General features: G+C 44.1%; 1 protein-coding gene across 1 annotated transcript; it reads left to right on the top strand.

The window, feature by feature from the left end:
• The first annotated feature begins 270 nt into the window (after positions 1-270).
• Positions 271-7,965, top strand: tcf15 (transcription factor 15). Its single transcript, XM_042341842.1, has 2 exons — positions 271-1,002; positions 7,521-7,965. Exons 1-2 carry the CDS (start codon positions 529-531, stop codon positions 7,593-7,595), a joined length of 549 nt encoding a protein of 182 aa, XP_042197776.1. The 5' UTR covers positions 271-528; the 3' UTR covers positions 7,596-7,965.
• The last annotated feature ends 6,697 nt before the right edge of the window (positions 7,966-14,662 follow it).

Raw genomic sequence — 14,662 nt, 5'->3', positions numbered from 1 at the left:
CAGACATACAGACACAACAGACACACACACACACACACACACAAGGCACTTTTATGTATGTATTTATTTACAGTAATTGTTGTGGTCCTTTTATTTAATCTGATTATTTTCTTGGGGGACAAACGGCTGATCTGTCCCCAAAGGGAATTGCAAAAAAAAAAATAGCTTTTCCTTATTGGTTCAGGAGTGGGTGTTACGTGTCTATTCAAACTCTCCTCCTCTCCAAACTTCACTTATAAATGTATTGTTGTTGAAACCCTTTCTCACTGTTTGGGGAATGATTGGAGGTTTTGTTGCTAAGATTTGCACTCATTTTATTATTATTTTTTAGCAAGAATCTGAATTAAACACAGGAGTTTATTCCCTTCCCCACTCCTTCTCTCAATCTCCCCTCTTCCTTTTTCTCTCCCTCTCTGTGTGGGTTATTTGCTGAAAGCTCCAACTATTGGCGTTGTGAGGAGAGGAGGAGACACAGGGAACAGCAGAGACAGAGTCACATCCCCCAGTGATTTTGTTGGGACCTCTCTGATGGCTTTCACTATGTTGAGACCTATTGCAAATCGTCACTTCTACCCCGATGTCAGTCTACATTCAGAGGACGACGACAACAAGAGTGAAAGCGATGGTTCGGATCAGTCCTTCGAGTGTTGCAATGGCTCAGGGAAGAGAAGGAAAGTGACTTACAGTAAGACTGGAGTGCTGGTCAAACACAGACAGGCTGCCAACGCCAGAGAGAGAGACAGGACCCACAGTGTCAACACAGCCTTCAGTGCTCTCAGGACTCTCATTCCCACTGAGCCAGCAGACAGGAAGCTTTCCAAAATCGAAACCCTTCGCCTGGCATCCAGCTACATCTCCCACCTGGGCAACATCTTGCTGGTGGGAGAGGAGTGCATGGATGGTCAACCCTGTCTGGCCACAGTCTACAGTCAGAGTGAGCTGCTGGAGGGGTCCCAGCCCAGACCCATCTGCACCTTCTGTCTCAGCAACCAGAGGAAAGGGGTAAGAGCATGCAACTGGGATCCTTGTCCAACTGTTGGTCTCTCTCTCTGTGTGTGTGTGTGTGTGTGTGATGGAGATAGATAATAATAATAATAATCGCAGCCAAGATTTTATTGACAACAACAACTTGCATTTATATAATAATAATCCTGGCATTTGATACAGCGCCTTATCACACCTGAGAGACGTCTCAAAGGGCTTTGCAGAACACACCGTAAAGGGTATTGACACTATATTTTGTGGGTGAAATGCAGCAGTCAATTGCGCACAGCGGCGTCCCACAAACTGTCAAGGACTGAGTGACCACATTACTATTTTATTTACTTTTTTTTGAAGGAATTATTACTCCCGGAAAGCAATCCGTTAATTGACTAACAACTGATAGATACAAAGATATATATACATACAGAAAGAGCGAGAGATCACTATATATATAGAGAGAGAGCGATTACTCACTCATTCACATAAGGATGTAATTTTACAAGCTGATTTTAGATTTTAAAAAATCTGACATATTAGTTCTTTTTGTGTTTTTGTTTCAACAAAAAAAGTCATTTTTAACCTCTCAACCTGACAGTAAAACAGAACTGTCAGTCAGGGAAGATAATAATAATCCTTGCATTTTAATAATCATCCTTGTGTTTGATGTAATGCTTTATCACATCGTCGAAACATCTCAATATTTTTCACTGTAAAGTGTATTGTGTATGCGAGCCTGGAAATCAATAGGTGCACAGAAATATATAATAATAATAATCCTTGCATTTGGTATAGCGCTTTATGATGTTGTTCAGACATCTCAAAGTGCTTCACAGGATAATTGTGGAGTCCTGTAGCATATTGGTTGGGACACTTGCCTCACAAGCGAGAGGACCCAGGTTTGATTCACGGGCGAAACCTTAGGCAAGTTTCCTTACTCTACACGCTACTGTTTCCCTAGCAGCAAGCAGGAACCCGGTTGTTAGTCGATTGGCAGATCACTTTCCAGGGGTAATAATTCCTTAAAAAAATAAAAATAATAATGATGATTTGGTCACTCAATTCACGACTATTTGTGGGACACTGCAATTGGCAATTGGCTGCCGCATATCGCCCACAAAAAATACACAGAATTTAAGTATATTCTATGAAGCGCTTTGAGATGTCTCAATGACGTGATAAACTGCTATATCAAATGCAAGGATTATTTTATTATTTTTATATTGTAAAGTGGAGTAACTGTATATTTGGTGGGTGAAAAATTCCACAATCAAACAGGAGGTGAATATAATAATAATACTCCTTACATTTGACACAGCGCCTTATCATGTCTTTGAGACGTCCCAAAGCGCTTCACAGAATATACTGTAAAGTGAATTGACTGTGTATTTTGTGGGCGAATGATCGTTTGCTGGCCAGCATACTCAGACTCTGATAAAAGTGTCCCAGGTTCTTCAATGCCCACTTGAACAGGCAGAGGGGATGTTGGTTTAAAGTCATTGTCAGGAACTCAGAGAATGCAGCACTCTTCCCCCCATCACTCCTGGCTGCCGCGTTTCGCCCACAAAATATACAGTCAATTCACTTTACAGTTTATCCTGTGAAGCTCTTTGAGACATCTCGAAGATGTGATAAGACGCTATATCAAATGTAAGGATAATCATTATTATAACGGGGGTAAAATTTTAAAGACACAATAAGCGACTGCCTGCAATTAACAACGCTTTCATATAGCATCCGTAAAACAATGTTCTAAAGATAGTCATTATGGCACCTTATAAAGCAGAGCTGAAGCGGAACAGAGAAGCAAGGAATGGTGATTTGTTCACTGTTTGCTTGGAATGCACAAAAACATGTTGCATATTCAGGCAAAATTTGTGGATTTACTCAATATTATTACAAAGCAGACATCCGCCCTGCCTCGCTCCCCGATTCCCTTACACACAGCACAGATGAATCAAGGCTGTAATAATAATAATAATTCTTGCATTTGATACAGCTCCTTATCATGTTAAGGCTCTTCAAAAGGCTTCATAGAATATACTGTAAAGTGTATTGAACATCCTTTCAAAATTTTTTTAAAAAACTGCCTTTCACAATAAATTTTGACATTTCCACAAAGTAGATTTGGGGTTTTTCACTGTAGTTGGGGGCCCAATGCTCTCCTTCAAATTGATGTCAAAACATTGCAGAGTAATAATACAATACAATTTGCGCAATTGGCTGCCACGTTTCGCCCACAAAATACACAGTCAATTCACTTTACTCTATATTCTGTGAAGCGCTTTGAGGCGTCTCGAAGACATGATAAGGCGCTATATCAAATGCAAGGATTATTATTTACACAAGGCACCAACTTTTTTCAAAACCTCCCTCCCTTATTTCGCTTTCAGTCAATACAGTGAATTGACTGTATATTTTGTGGGTGAAACACAATTGTGCACAGCAATAGCATAACTAATTCTGTCCACAGAACCATAGAGATTTACACAAGATAAAAGCACAGGGGTTCTCGTGAGGGAATTTGAACAGATTGCTCTCACAATACATTTCACTAAATACACAGTCACTCCACTTTACAATGTATCCCGAGAAGCACTTTGAGACGTCTCATTCTGTCTGTGCTGGTGTTCACTCCCCCACTGGAGCTCTCTGCTCTAACCCCATTCCCTGCTGTCTCTCCCGTCGTGTCTGTGCTGGTGCTCGCTCCCCCACTGGAGCTCTCTAATCTAATCCCATTCCCTGCTCTAGCACGATAATAATAATAATACCCTTTAATATTATTTTTCCTCAAGTATTCTGTTAGAAGCTTGGCTATGACAACCATGTATGGGAGGCAGCCCATATTCTAATAACCCTCCTTATATTTAAAAAAAAGCTAATCACTTTCATTCTAAACACTCCAAGATGCTGCCCACGTGAAGGGCGCTATTTATTAGCAAGTTAATGTTGTTCAAAGATTTGGTGCTGTGATAATAAGAATAATAATCCTTGCATTCGATATAGCGCCTTAACATGTTACTGAGATGTTTCAAAGTGCTTCACAGGATACGTTGTAAAGTGAAGGGATTATTACCCCCGGAAACGATCCGCCATTCGACTAACGATCAGGTTCCTACTTACTGCTGGGTAAACAAAGGTGTGTGGAGTAAGGAAACTAAGGTTTTGCCTCCACCTGGGAATCAAACCCAGGTCCTCTCGCTTGCGAGGCGAGGGCTCTAACCGCTATGCTACAGGACTCCACTGATTTCTCCTGCGAGTTATGACTTGACACCTCATCGTCCTGATAGGATATCTGTGCCTCTAAACAGCAAGCAGATCAATGCACTTGGAATTTTTCCTGGATCAATAAAGCTTCCCAACCAAAGTGTGGTTTCTTGTAAGATATAAAGTTTCCCCTGACAGTGTTGTCGCTTAAATTACCAGTGTTTCAATAGTGGACTGATGGCAAAGGCCAGCTTTGAAGATTTTATAGGGGCTTGTGATCTCACCATTGTACTGCTCCGTGCCGCAAAGTAACCTGTTCATGTGCGCACAGAAACAACCATTTCTATTGTTCTATTTAGGAGTAACAATCCACCACTGTTTGTGGGACGCTGCTGTGCGCAATTGGCTGCCGCGTTTTGCCCACATAAGACACGGTCACTCCACTTTACAGTATATCCGGTGAAGCACTTTGAGACGTCTCGAAGACGTGATAAGGCGCTGTGTCAAATGCGAGGATTGTTATTATTATTAGAAGGATTATTAGTGTAACTGATTTAATGATTATAAAATTAATGATTATAAAATGATTGTATAAAATTCAATGCACCTAATCTGCATTGCAGATATTTCCAAGCAGAGAACAGCAACTTGCACTTACATAGAAGATTTCACGAAGGATGAATTTCTCAAAGTAATAACAACAACTTTTATAGCGACCCTCACGCAGGGCAGCGTCTCGTAGTGCCTATCAGTGGCGGCGCCCAACGCCGCGTCAGGGGGATGGGAGGAGGTGACCGTAAACATGGTCGAAGAGGAAGGTCTTCAGTCGTGATCTAAAAGAGGTGAAGGAGGGGGCAAGGCGGAGGGATTGAGAAAGAGAGAGTTCCAAAGCTTTGAGGCGTAGTGGCTGAAAGCGCAGCCGCCGATTGTGGAGCAGAGGGGAGAAGGGATGAGCAGGAGGCCGGAGCCAGCCGAGCGGAGGCAGCAGGTAGTGGAGTGGGGAGATAGCGGGTTGGAGAGATAGGGAGGTGCAAGGAAGTGAAAGGATTTCTATCACCAGGAAAGGAAGGGGAAACACTGGAGGAACCTTTTTCACACAGAGGCTTATTATTAATAATTAGGAACGAGAGAAAATTGGGAAATACATCGACCTACACGGACCCACGTGTCAATGTAAACCAAACATAGTTCCTACAGTGATCAGTGTAACTGGGGCTGTTAATAAGACTATTCATAAGCGGCTTGACAACACACCTGGTGATCAACATATCAGCCTCCTGCAAAAAGTAGTTATTTTGGGTATATTAAGAAAACTAACATCTATTCATGTGTTCACGCAATCCACAACTGTTTGTGGGACGCTGCTGTGTACAATTGGCTGCTTGTTTCGCCCACAAAATACACAGTCCCTACACTTTACACTATAATCTGTGAAGAACTTCAATAAGGCGTTATATCAAATGCAATGATTATTGTTATTATTTAGAAATTACCACTACAGAGTGATTTAAACTGTAATAACATAATATTAATAACAATAACGCTTACATTTGGTTTAGTACCTTTCACGTCTAGAGGGCATTCCAAAGCACTTCACAGGATTTAAAGTGTAGTGACTGTGTGTGTGTGTGTTTTGTGGGGCTAATAGAATGTCTGTGTGCTTTATCATACGTTGCCGCTGTGGTCCAGAGCTTTAAAAGTTAATTGGATAAACATTAGAGTACTATTAACAAGATCGAGAGGCAGAGCAGGGGAATAGGATTAGAGTGGAGAGCTCCAGAGTGGGGAGCGAACACCAGTGCTGTAGTTGTATGATTTTAGAATACACTTCAAAAGTGTCAACAAATTAATATTAGTTTTAAACAAACTGCAGGCTTCGGTTACAAAAAAATAATAAATTGGTGCCTTGGAGATTAAGTTACTGATTTAAGTGGAGGTTTCTGCTGCCGGCATTAATCTACCATTTGTAACTTAATCGACAGAATTCCACTGAATTACAGTGTTGTAATTTCACCAATAAATTATTCTTGAAAACGCTTACGTCCGGCCACGCAAATCATAAATCTCTTTCTCGAAAGTCTTAGGAGTGTAAGAACTGCGTAAGAGAGTCAGTCAGTTAGTTAGTGTGTTCGTTAGTTATCTTAAAACAACACGCTTTGGGCTTTTTGGGCTTCCTAATTCCACAAGTGCACTCAGTCACAGTTTGACCATTTAGTTAATATTTTAATATTACACCTTTCATTAAAAAAAACACAGGTACAGTTTAAAAAAAGTTAAAACAAAAAAAAATTACAAAAGTTGCTTTAAAAGCTCAGGTTTTTTGTGCAGTTTAGTGTTACGATGGGCAAAAAAAAATAATATTGTGGTCACTCAATCCACAACTGGTTGCTGCGTGTAATTGCTTGTAGTTGCTGCTGCGTTTTTTTTAATGCAAGGTTTATTATTATTTGATACAGCACCTTATCACCTCTTCGAGACGTCTCAAAGCGCTTCACAGACTATACTGGAAAGTGGATTGACTGTGTATTTTGTGGGCGAAACGCAGATGCAAGGATTATTATTATTATTATGATAAAAGTAACTGGAGTTTAAAAAGGATTGAATTATTGATTTCTGACTGGGACGCCCCCTCACACACACACGCACGGGTTGGGGTGGGGGAGAATAATTTGGGAGAGTATAAAAGGGACAGAGTGGGTGTTTTTTTTTTGTGAATGACCCCCATGTAGAACAAACAGAGATGTGAGGTATATCGAATTTCACATTGGATACAGTTCTATACTTACAGACTGTGTGAAATGAACACCACACACACAGCATTACCTTTACAGTCCAGCAGATTAATACTGTTCTTTCCCCTCTTTCGGATCTGCAGTGTAGAAACGTGATTTGTTTTGGGGGGTGTTGGGTGGGGGGGTGGGGGTGATAAAAAACATTTTGAAAAAAAAATAAAAAATTGGCTAAACATCTATAAATCTAAAAAAAATTATACGTATATATATTTGAAAATTATATTGTAGATTTTATTCCTCTCCCAAAAAATTGTTACCATATTTTAATGGCACTTTTTTTTACACCAACTATTTTAATTGGGATTGTCAACAAAGTCTCCAAAGATATGATGTTTGATTTTTTAAAAATTAAAATAATTTTTTTTATATATATCTATAAAGGTGAGATTCCCGTTATACTTTCGCCTCTTAGGAGTGGAAAATAAACGTAAATAATCTAATATTTGTCTGTTTTTTTTAAAACATATTTGTTGTTGAATTTTGAAAAAATATTCTCAGTGTGTTGTGATTTTACTGTTTGCTTCTTTGTTGTTTACTCAGGTTAAGGAGAGAGACGGGAAGAGCGGTTACTCCAAGCTGAGGGGCCCGGGTACTCTACGGATGCAACGCCAGTAACAGATGCACCAAGAGGCGGCTTAGAGAGTGAGAGAGGGTCGGGAACAGAGTCCTGCCTGCCTTGCAAGTAGCTAGTGATCAGATGGTCCTCAAGGTCAGGGGCAAAGGAAGAACGGGTTCTCTGCATCACACACGTGGCAGAACTTTGGACATGGGAGTGTTAATGTATCATTGAGCCCCCTTTCCCCTGACCCCACCCCAGCCCAACCCATTCAGTGGTGTTTCCCCAACTCATGAACTGTTCGAGAACATGTAGACCATGATGGAGTGAACCGTGCTTGCAAAGCGAGAGAAGAAACAAGCAGAGATCTAGCAAGCTGAAGATAATCTCAGTTTTTTTTTCTGTGTGTGTTGAGTGTTTGTGTCCATATCGTATTTTCTGTTTGTTTTTTTTTAAAAAAATCCCTCCTCCCCCCCATCCCCCCAAAAGCTAGACAGGTGAAAAATGTGGGGGAAAAAAAATAAAAGGAGAGATACATACAGTGCAATGTGGTGGAGTGTTATATTGGTATCTGGTGTTGTGTAGTTATGTACTAACTCTGGTCTGGGTGGGTGAGTGTCTTGCTGGATGTGCATGTGTTAAAGGAACCTTGTGGTCAAGTGACCATTTGGAATGAATCATCCCCACCTCCCCATCGTGGGAGAGAAGGAAGGTCTCAAAGCGCTTCACAGCATATACTGCAGATTGTAGTGACTGTGTATTTTGTAGGTGAACACAGCAGCCTGTTTGTGCACAGAGACAGGTAGGTGAAACATTGACCTGTGGTTCGTAAAAATTCAATTGCTCAGCTGTCTCCTGTCTCCTGTCTCACGTCAAGAGGATATAGACCTGAGCTGGGGGTTTGGGATCAGGAGGGGCGAGGGTAGGGGGGTGACCGAAGGCACGGTTTTGAGATGGGCCTTGAAGGAGGCAAGGGAGGGAGCAATAGACAGCAGGCAGGGTGGGATGAGATTTGCGGAGGCCGTGAAGGAGGGTGGCAGGTTTCGGTGGCCCCCTTCCCACCAGGGATGCTGGGAGCTTCCAGTAAATGGCATCCAGCTACAGCATTGGGAGTCTCAGAGAGGTCCCGTAGCACAGTGGTTACCGTGCTCACCACCGAGAGGATCCAGGTCAATTTCAGTGTGGGGTGAAACTTTTGACACGTGTCCTTATTCCACACGCCTCTGTTTACTCAGCAGTAAGTAGGGTTGTTAGCCGATTGGCGGATCGCTTTTCCGGGGGTAAAAATGTTCCCTTAAAAAAAAGTGGTCACTCAAACCACAAATGTTTGTGGGACACTGCTGCACGCAATTGGCTACTGCATTTCGCCCACAAAATACAGTCACTTCACTTTATAGTATACTCTATGAAGTGCTTTGAGACGTCTCAAATGCGAGGATTGTTACTGTTATTACCGACAAGCCTATTGTCCCCAGTCGCGTGGCCTTGAGGAAACACCACGTGTTAGGGTCCCAACTAGAGACAATGGAGCCCCTTCTCAAAGCCGTGAGGAAAGCTCACACTCGGCCTTTTACTGGGCAGCTGGATAGAGGGATGGACTACAGCAGCAGCAGCTGTTGTGGATTAGTTAGTGAAGGAGGAGGGAGGCAGGGTGTGTGTGTGTGTGTGTGAAAGCTACACAAATTGCCTGAGTCAAAACTTTCTTGCAATTTCCAACTCTTCCCACTCTCCAGGGTCCCAACATTGACCGCCTTCCCTCCCTCCACTAAGCTGATTTGAGACTCTTCCCCCCCTCCCCCCCCACCTCCGCTCTTGCACACACACACCTTCCCAGAGAGAGTCATGGTGAGTCCATTCACTTCGTACTGTCAAAACGGCAAAATCAGCGAAAGCCAAGAGGAGGGAGGGGGAAGCATTGCTGGGTGGCGCACATCCAACTGAAATGCGGTTTTGCCTCTGCCGGTCCCCCAGGACAATTTGTTCAGTCTAAATCGCAAACCGGAAGGTTTATCCATGTTTTAACTGGAGAAAAAGAAGTGTGTCAGTGGGTCGGAGGGAAGGGTGTGAGGGCAGGGCAGAGGAACACAAGATGGTAAGCAGGGACCCTGGGTTAGGGGGGAGGAGGTTCACTGTTTTGCCTGCGATGCGTTGCGCTAGGCACCTTGTCGATGTCTTGATGCTTAATTTGCTTTGAAGTGTTTCAGTGCTGTCAGCCTAGCTCTGGTCTCTGAGTCCGAACGTTCCAGCCTCATGTCGAAGACTTTGAGCTCACATTCCAGGTCTCTGTAGAGACCTAGAGAGTCAAAATATTTCCCATCTCTCTGTCCCTCCCTCCCACTTGTTGCCGACAGCCCTGGTGACTTATAGACAGATGCAATGTATTCCCAGAAGCAAGGCTTGTTTTCCTGGTCTCGGTTGGTTTGGAAATCTCCAGTCTGCGAGGAGTCATCTCATCCCAGCTGGGGCTGCTGTGGACCTCAGTGTCCCTGAGCTGGGCAACTGACATATGCTCTTGGTCTGCATCAGATTTAGAGACCGTGGGGATGGCTTTACCCCATCGCTGACCCCAATGTTATCTGGCCTGAGAGAGCTGTAAATAATCAGAGAGAGGGATCAGTTCAGCTCTGATGCCACTCACCTCGATGGCACCATTTTCACCTCTTGCTGCCTTCCAACCCAACGCACTCCCCACCCCTAACTGTCAGAGGGTCTAACCCAATGCCCCCACTCCTCCCCCTTCCCCATGTTCTTTTTGTAGGATCAGTTGGTAGTGCTCTCGCCCCTGGGTCAGACGGTTGTGAGTTTAAGCCCCATATTGGGGACTTTGGGCCACAGACAAGGTGGAGTCCTGTAGCTCAGTGGTTAGAGCACTCGCTTTGCAAGCCAGAGACCTGGGTTCAATTCCAGGCAGAGGGCGAAACCTTGGGCAAGTTTCCTTACTCCACACAGAGCCTAATAATAATCCCTCCAAAACCAAAAACAATAATAAATTGGTCATTTTCAATCTACGACTGTTTGTGGGACATTGCTGTGCGCAATTGGCTGCCGCGTTCGCCCACAAATATACAGTCAATTCACTTTACAGTATATTCTGTGAAGCGCTTTGGGACGTCCTCCCGACGTGTAAAGCGCTATATCAATTGCAAGGATTATTATTATTATTATTATTATTATTATTTGATGCTTCAGCTTAGTGTTGGGGGAGGAGGGGGCGAGGGAGAGAGAGGAGCGATGCACTGTGAAAGGTGTAGTCCTTTGGGTGAGAGGATTTCATCAAAAAAATACACAGTCACTGCACTTTACAGTATATCTCGTGGAGCACAATTCCCTCCCCCGAGAAAATTGATCATTCATTCATAGCTTAATTTATGGGTCTTTGCTATGCACAAACTGGCTGCTGCATTTGCCTATGGAATATATAGATTTGAGATGCTTTGAGATGTCTCAACGACGTGATAAGGTGCTATATCAAATGCAAGGATTATTATTATTATTACAGTGGCTGACAGCGACCATGTGGAAAGCGCTTTGAGACGGGACGACGTTTTAGAGCGAGGATTAATAATTATTCCGGGAGTGATTTAACGGAAGCTCTGAGCTTTTCTGTGGGATTTTATCTCCAGAGGATTTCTCTCTCTCTCTCTCTCTTTCGCTCTCACTCTGAACCACATGGTTTTCAAGTAACGAGGTCTGTTAAGAATTAGACACGGCAGAAAAAGCATGAAACACATCCTGAACTTTGAGACTCTGCAGCTGTGTGAGGGTCTGAGGGTGTAAATCTCCAGCAACAGCTCAGGGACGTGCAAAGACTGGGGTTTGTTGGAAGCAGGAACTCGCATTAGAGAGCAGAACCTCAGACTGTATTCATCCCGTCAACATAAGATTACTCACACTGCCTTCGGTCTGCGTTCCGTCTACGCTCTGAGGTAACGCTCAATAAACAAGCAGGTTAGCTACAAGTCTGCCTTGGGTTCCAAATGGTTATTTATTCCACTTGGCTGCCCATGAAGCTGGAGAATCAGTTCTGGAGACCTTTATGGGGCAAGATGTGCGGGGTTTCCAAACTCGCCGGCAGTAATTAATGCTACAAACCTTACCTCTAAATTTGTGTCCGCTCATGCGCCCCCCACTCCCCGCCCCCCATCTCGTAGGAAGACATACATTGCTAGATGAAAAAAGGCCAAGGTCCATCTGGTTCATCTTCTAACATCCTAGTAGTCACCTGCTACAATAGTGGCGATGTTGATACGGTGCCTTTAATGTCAGGAGGGCGTCTCAAAGTGCTTCACAGGATTTACTGTAAACTGTGTATTTTGTAGGCGAATGCGGCAGCCAGTTTGTGCACATCGATGTCCCACAAACGGCCAAGGAGGCGAAAGATCAGTTTATCTGGGGAATTGTTGGCACCAGAAGAAACTCTCTTCTCTTGTTAAATAGCGCTGCAGGGATTTTTAGCATCCACCTGGACAGAGCCAGATAGTGTCTTCAGTTTAACGTCTCATCTGAAGGACAGGAGCCTTGATAATGCAATGTAGCGCTCCACCTCAATATTGACGTTGGAGAGTCAGCCTGGTCTGTGCGCTCCCAAGTCTCACTGTAAGGCTTGAACCCACAACTGTCTGGCCTAGAAGCGAGAATGTTACCAACAGAACTAAGCTGACACCTGGAAAGGGAGGGACATGAGGAGGAAAAGGGAGGGGGAAACACAATGAGATGATTAGACATCAGCTCAGTGCAGGCCAAAGTTTTCTCACGAGAGTTAAACCAAACTCCCGAAACAGACGCTAGGATCAGGTGCGAGAATAATAACTGCAATTATAACTCGGTGCTGTCGTTTGAATGTTAACCATTCGGACAATTCAAACTTTTTAAATTTGTTCCCACAGGAATTTTGTAAACCCACGTTTGACGCAGCAAAGCAGCGTCACCGAGTGAGGGAAACATCACACACTCACCAAGAGTTTTCATTAACTTTAACAAGCCTAGTGTTTCTCTCTCTCCCTTTCTCTCTCTGCACCTGGGAGTTGTATGTCTCTGTCCTGCCTTCCCGGCCTGTGTTTCACATTGTCTGGGAGCCTGGGATCAGGCCTCAGTGTAATGCTTCCCACACGGTCAGGGCAGCTTGGCCCGAAGGAAGGGAAAACGAAGGGAATGAGAAAACAGGTCAATAAAATTGCGGATTTCCGTAGTGCAGTGGTTAGAGCGCTCGCCTCGCAAGCGAGAGGACCCGGGTTCGATTCCCAGGCGGGTGAAACCTTAGGTAAGTTTCCCTACTCCACACACACACATGCATCTGTTTACCTAAGTAAGTAGAGGCACCCGCTTATTAGTCGATTGGTGGGTCGCTTTCCGGGAGTAATAATCCTTCCCCCTCAAAAAAATGTGCTCGCTCAATCCACAACTGTTTGTGGGATGCTGCTGTGCGCAATTTTGGTTGCCACGTTTCGCCCACAAAATACACAGACAATCCACTTTACAGTACATTCTGTGAAGCGCTTTGAGACGTCTCAACAACTTGATACGGCGCTGTATCGAACACAAGGATTATTATTAAAATAACGAGAAAGAAAGAGAGAGAAAGTAGGAGTATGGAGAAAGAGAGACAGATTGATAGACGGACTGCACTCTGGCCTCATTAAGGTTCTGTTACCACATAATCCTACAAAGTGGTCGTTGTCTTGAGTTGATCATTTTTCACGCAGACGTGAGGGGTTTGTTTTCATTCCCTATTTATACTCGGCATCAAAGGGCCTGGATTTGAGCTACAAAGAGTGTGAGGAAATGCGGATTAACACTGTGTCCGGATGCGATTAAACCTGTAGGAGGGTCCGACCAGCCGCTCGCCACAATGATACACCAGAACCAAAGCAAAGAGGGATTTTATTATCCGCCACACAATTTGGCCCCCTCCTCCACAGCCCCAACAGACCTTTTCCCTGTGGGGTCTTGTCCCACCCCTGGCCCCCTCACCCACAAACTCAGTTTATTAGCGTATCCACCCCCCCAACCCAGTGTCGTTCACCCACCCCCCCCACTCCCACCCTGCACACCCCTGTCTCCCACCTCTGTGTTGGGAAGTTATGGGTTCGAGCCCCCACATTGAGAACTTCAGCTCATAGACCAGACAGGCGAATGGGCGGATGACATAGATTAGAAAAATAGATTTTGTTTTGGTCAGCTGGGTGTCTGACACATGCACAAACCTATCACCATACTTCAGAATATCCAAACCAACAACTACACCTTGCGTTTATATAGCGCCCTTCATGCGAGGTAGAGTCCCGGACAGTTTAACAGTCTGACCCCGAGCTGGGGGGAGAGGGAGGGGGGAGGTGAACCGTAAGCACGATCCAAGAGGAAGGTCTTCAGGTGAAATTTTAAAGTGGGGTGGGGCAAGGCGGAGAGATCAGGGGAGAGAACTCCAAAGTTTCAGGGCGTAGTGGTTTAAGGCACAGCCACCGATGGTGGAAAGGAGTGGACGAGGGACAAACAGGAGGTGTTGGGGTAACTGCTGGAGTCTAACCAGCTAAAACCGCATAGCCTGCCATTGATATTTATCCCATAGATAGATAACGAGAGAGAGAAAGTGAGAGAGAATAAAGGAGAACACAAAAAATGGAGTACAGAGAGAGAGAAATAGAGAAACTACAATTTATTGTATTTAGCTTCTGACAGTTGGTCACCGACAGAGTAAAACCCAGTGAAATTGCCAGGTTTTTAAAACAACCATCTCTCCGCTCACTGTCTGTTTCCCATCAGTTTTGGGCCCATGTTTATCTAGAAATGTAATTCGGAAATTAACCCTGGCTTCACCCTGAGCCCCAGGTGTAGCCGCCCTGTTCTGGCTGGGAGCAGGGAGCACTGCTTAACATTATCCGACATTTCTGCAGCCACTCAGGGCAATAGAGAGCTCTATAATAATAATAATAATAATCCTTGCATTTGATATAGCGCTTTTCACATCGGGAGGACGTCCCAAAGCGCTTCACAGAACACACTGTAAAGTGAATTTACTGTATATTTGTGGGCGAACGCGGCAGCCAATTGCGCACAGCAATGTCCCACAAACAGTCGTAGATTGAAAATGACCAATTTCATTATTGTTTTGTTTTGGAGGGATTATTAT

The sequence above is a fragment of the Callorhinchus milii genome, unplaced genomic scaffold (genome assembly GCF_018977255.1).
Source record: "Callorhinchus milii isolate IMCB2004 unplaced genomic scaffold, IMCB_Cmil_1.0 Scaffold18, whole genome shotgun sequence".
Classification (NCBI taxonomy): domain Eukaryota; kingdom Metazoa; phylum Chordata; class Chondrichthyes; order Chimaeriformes; family Callorhinchidae; genus Callorhinchus; species Callorhinchus milii.
This window is presented reverse-complemented; position numbering and strand designations above follow the sequence as displayed.

Excerpts from the sequence above, each read along its gene's own strand:
- tcf15 (XM_042341842.1), top strand. The coding sequence starts at position 529 with ATGGCTTTCACTATGTTGAGACCTATTGCAAATCGTCACTTCTACCCC. Across the intron at positions 1,003-7,520 it reads TCAGCAACCAGAGGAAAGGG|GTTAAGGAGAGAGACGGGAA; the intron begins GTAAGAGCATGC and ends TTGTTTACTCAG.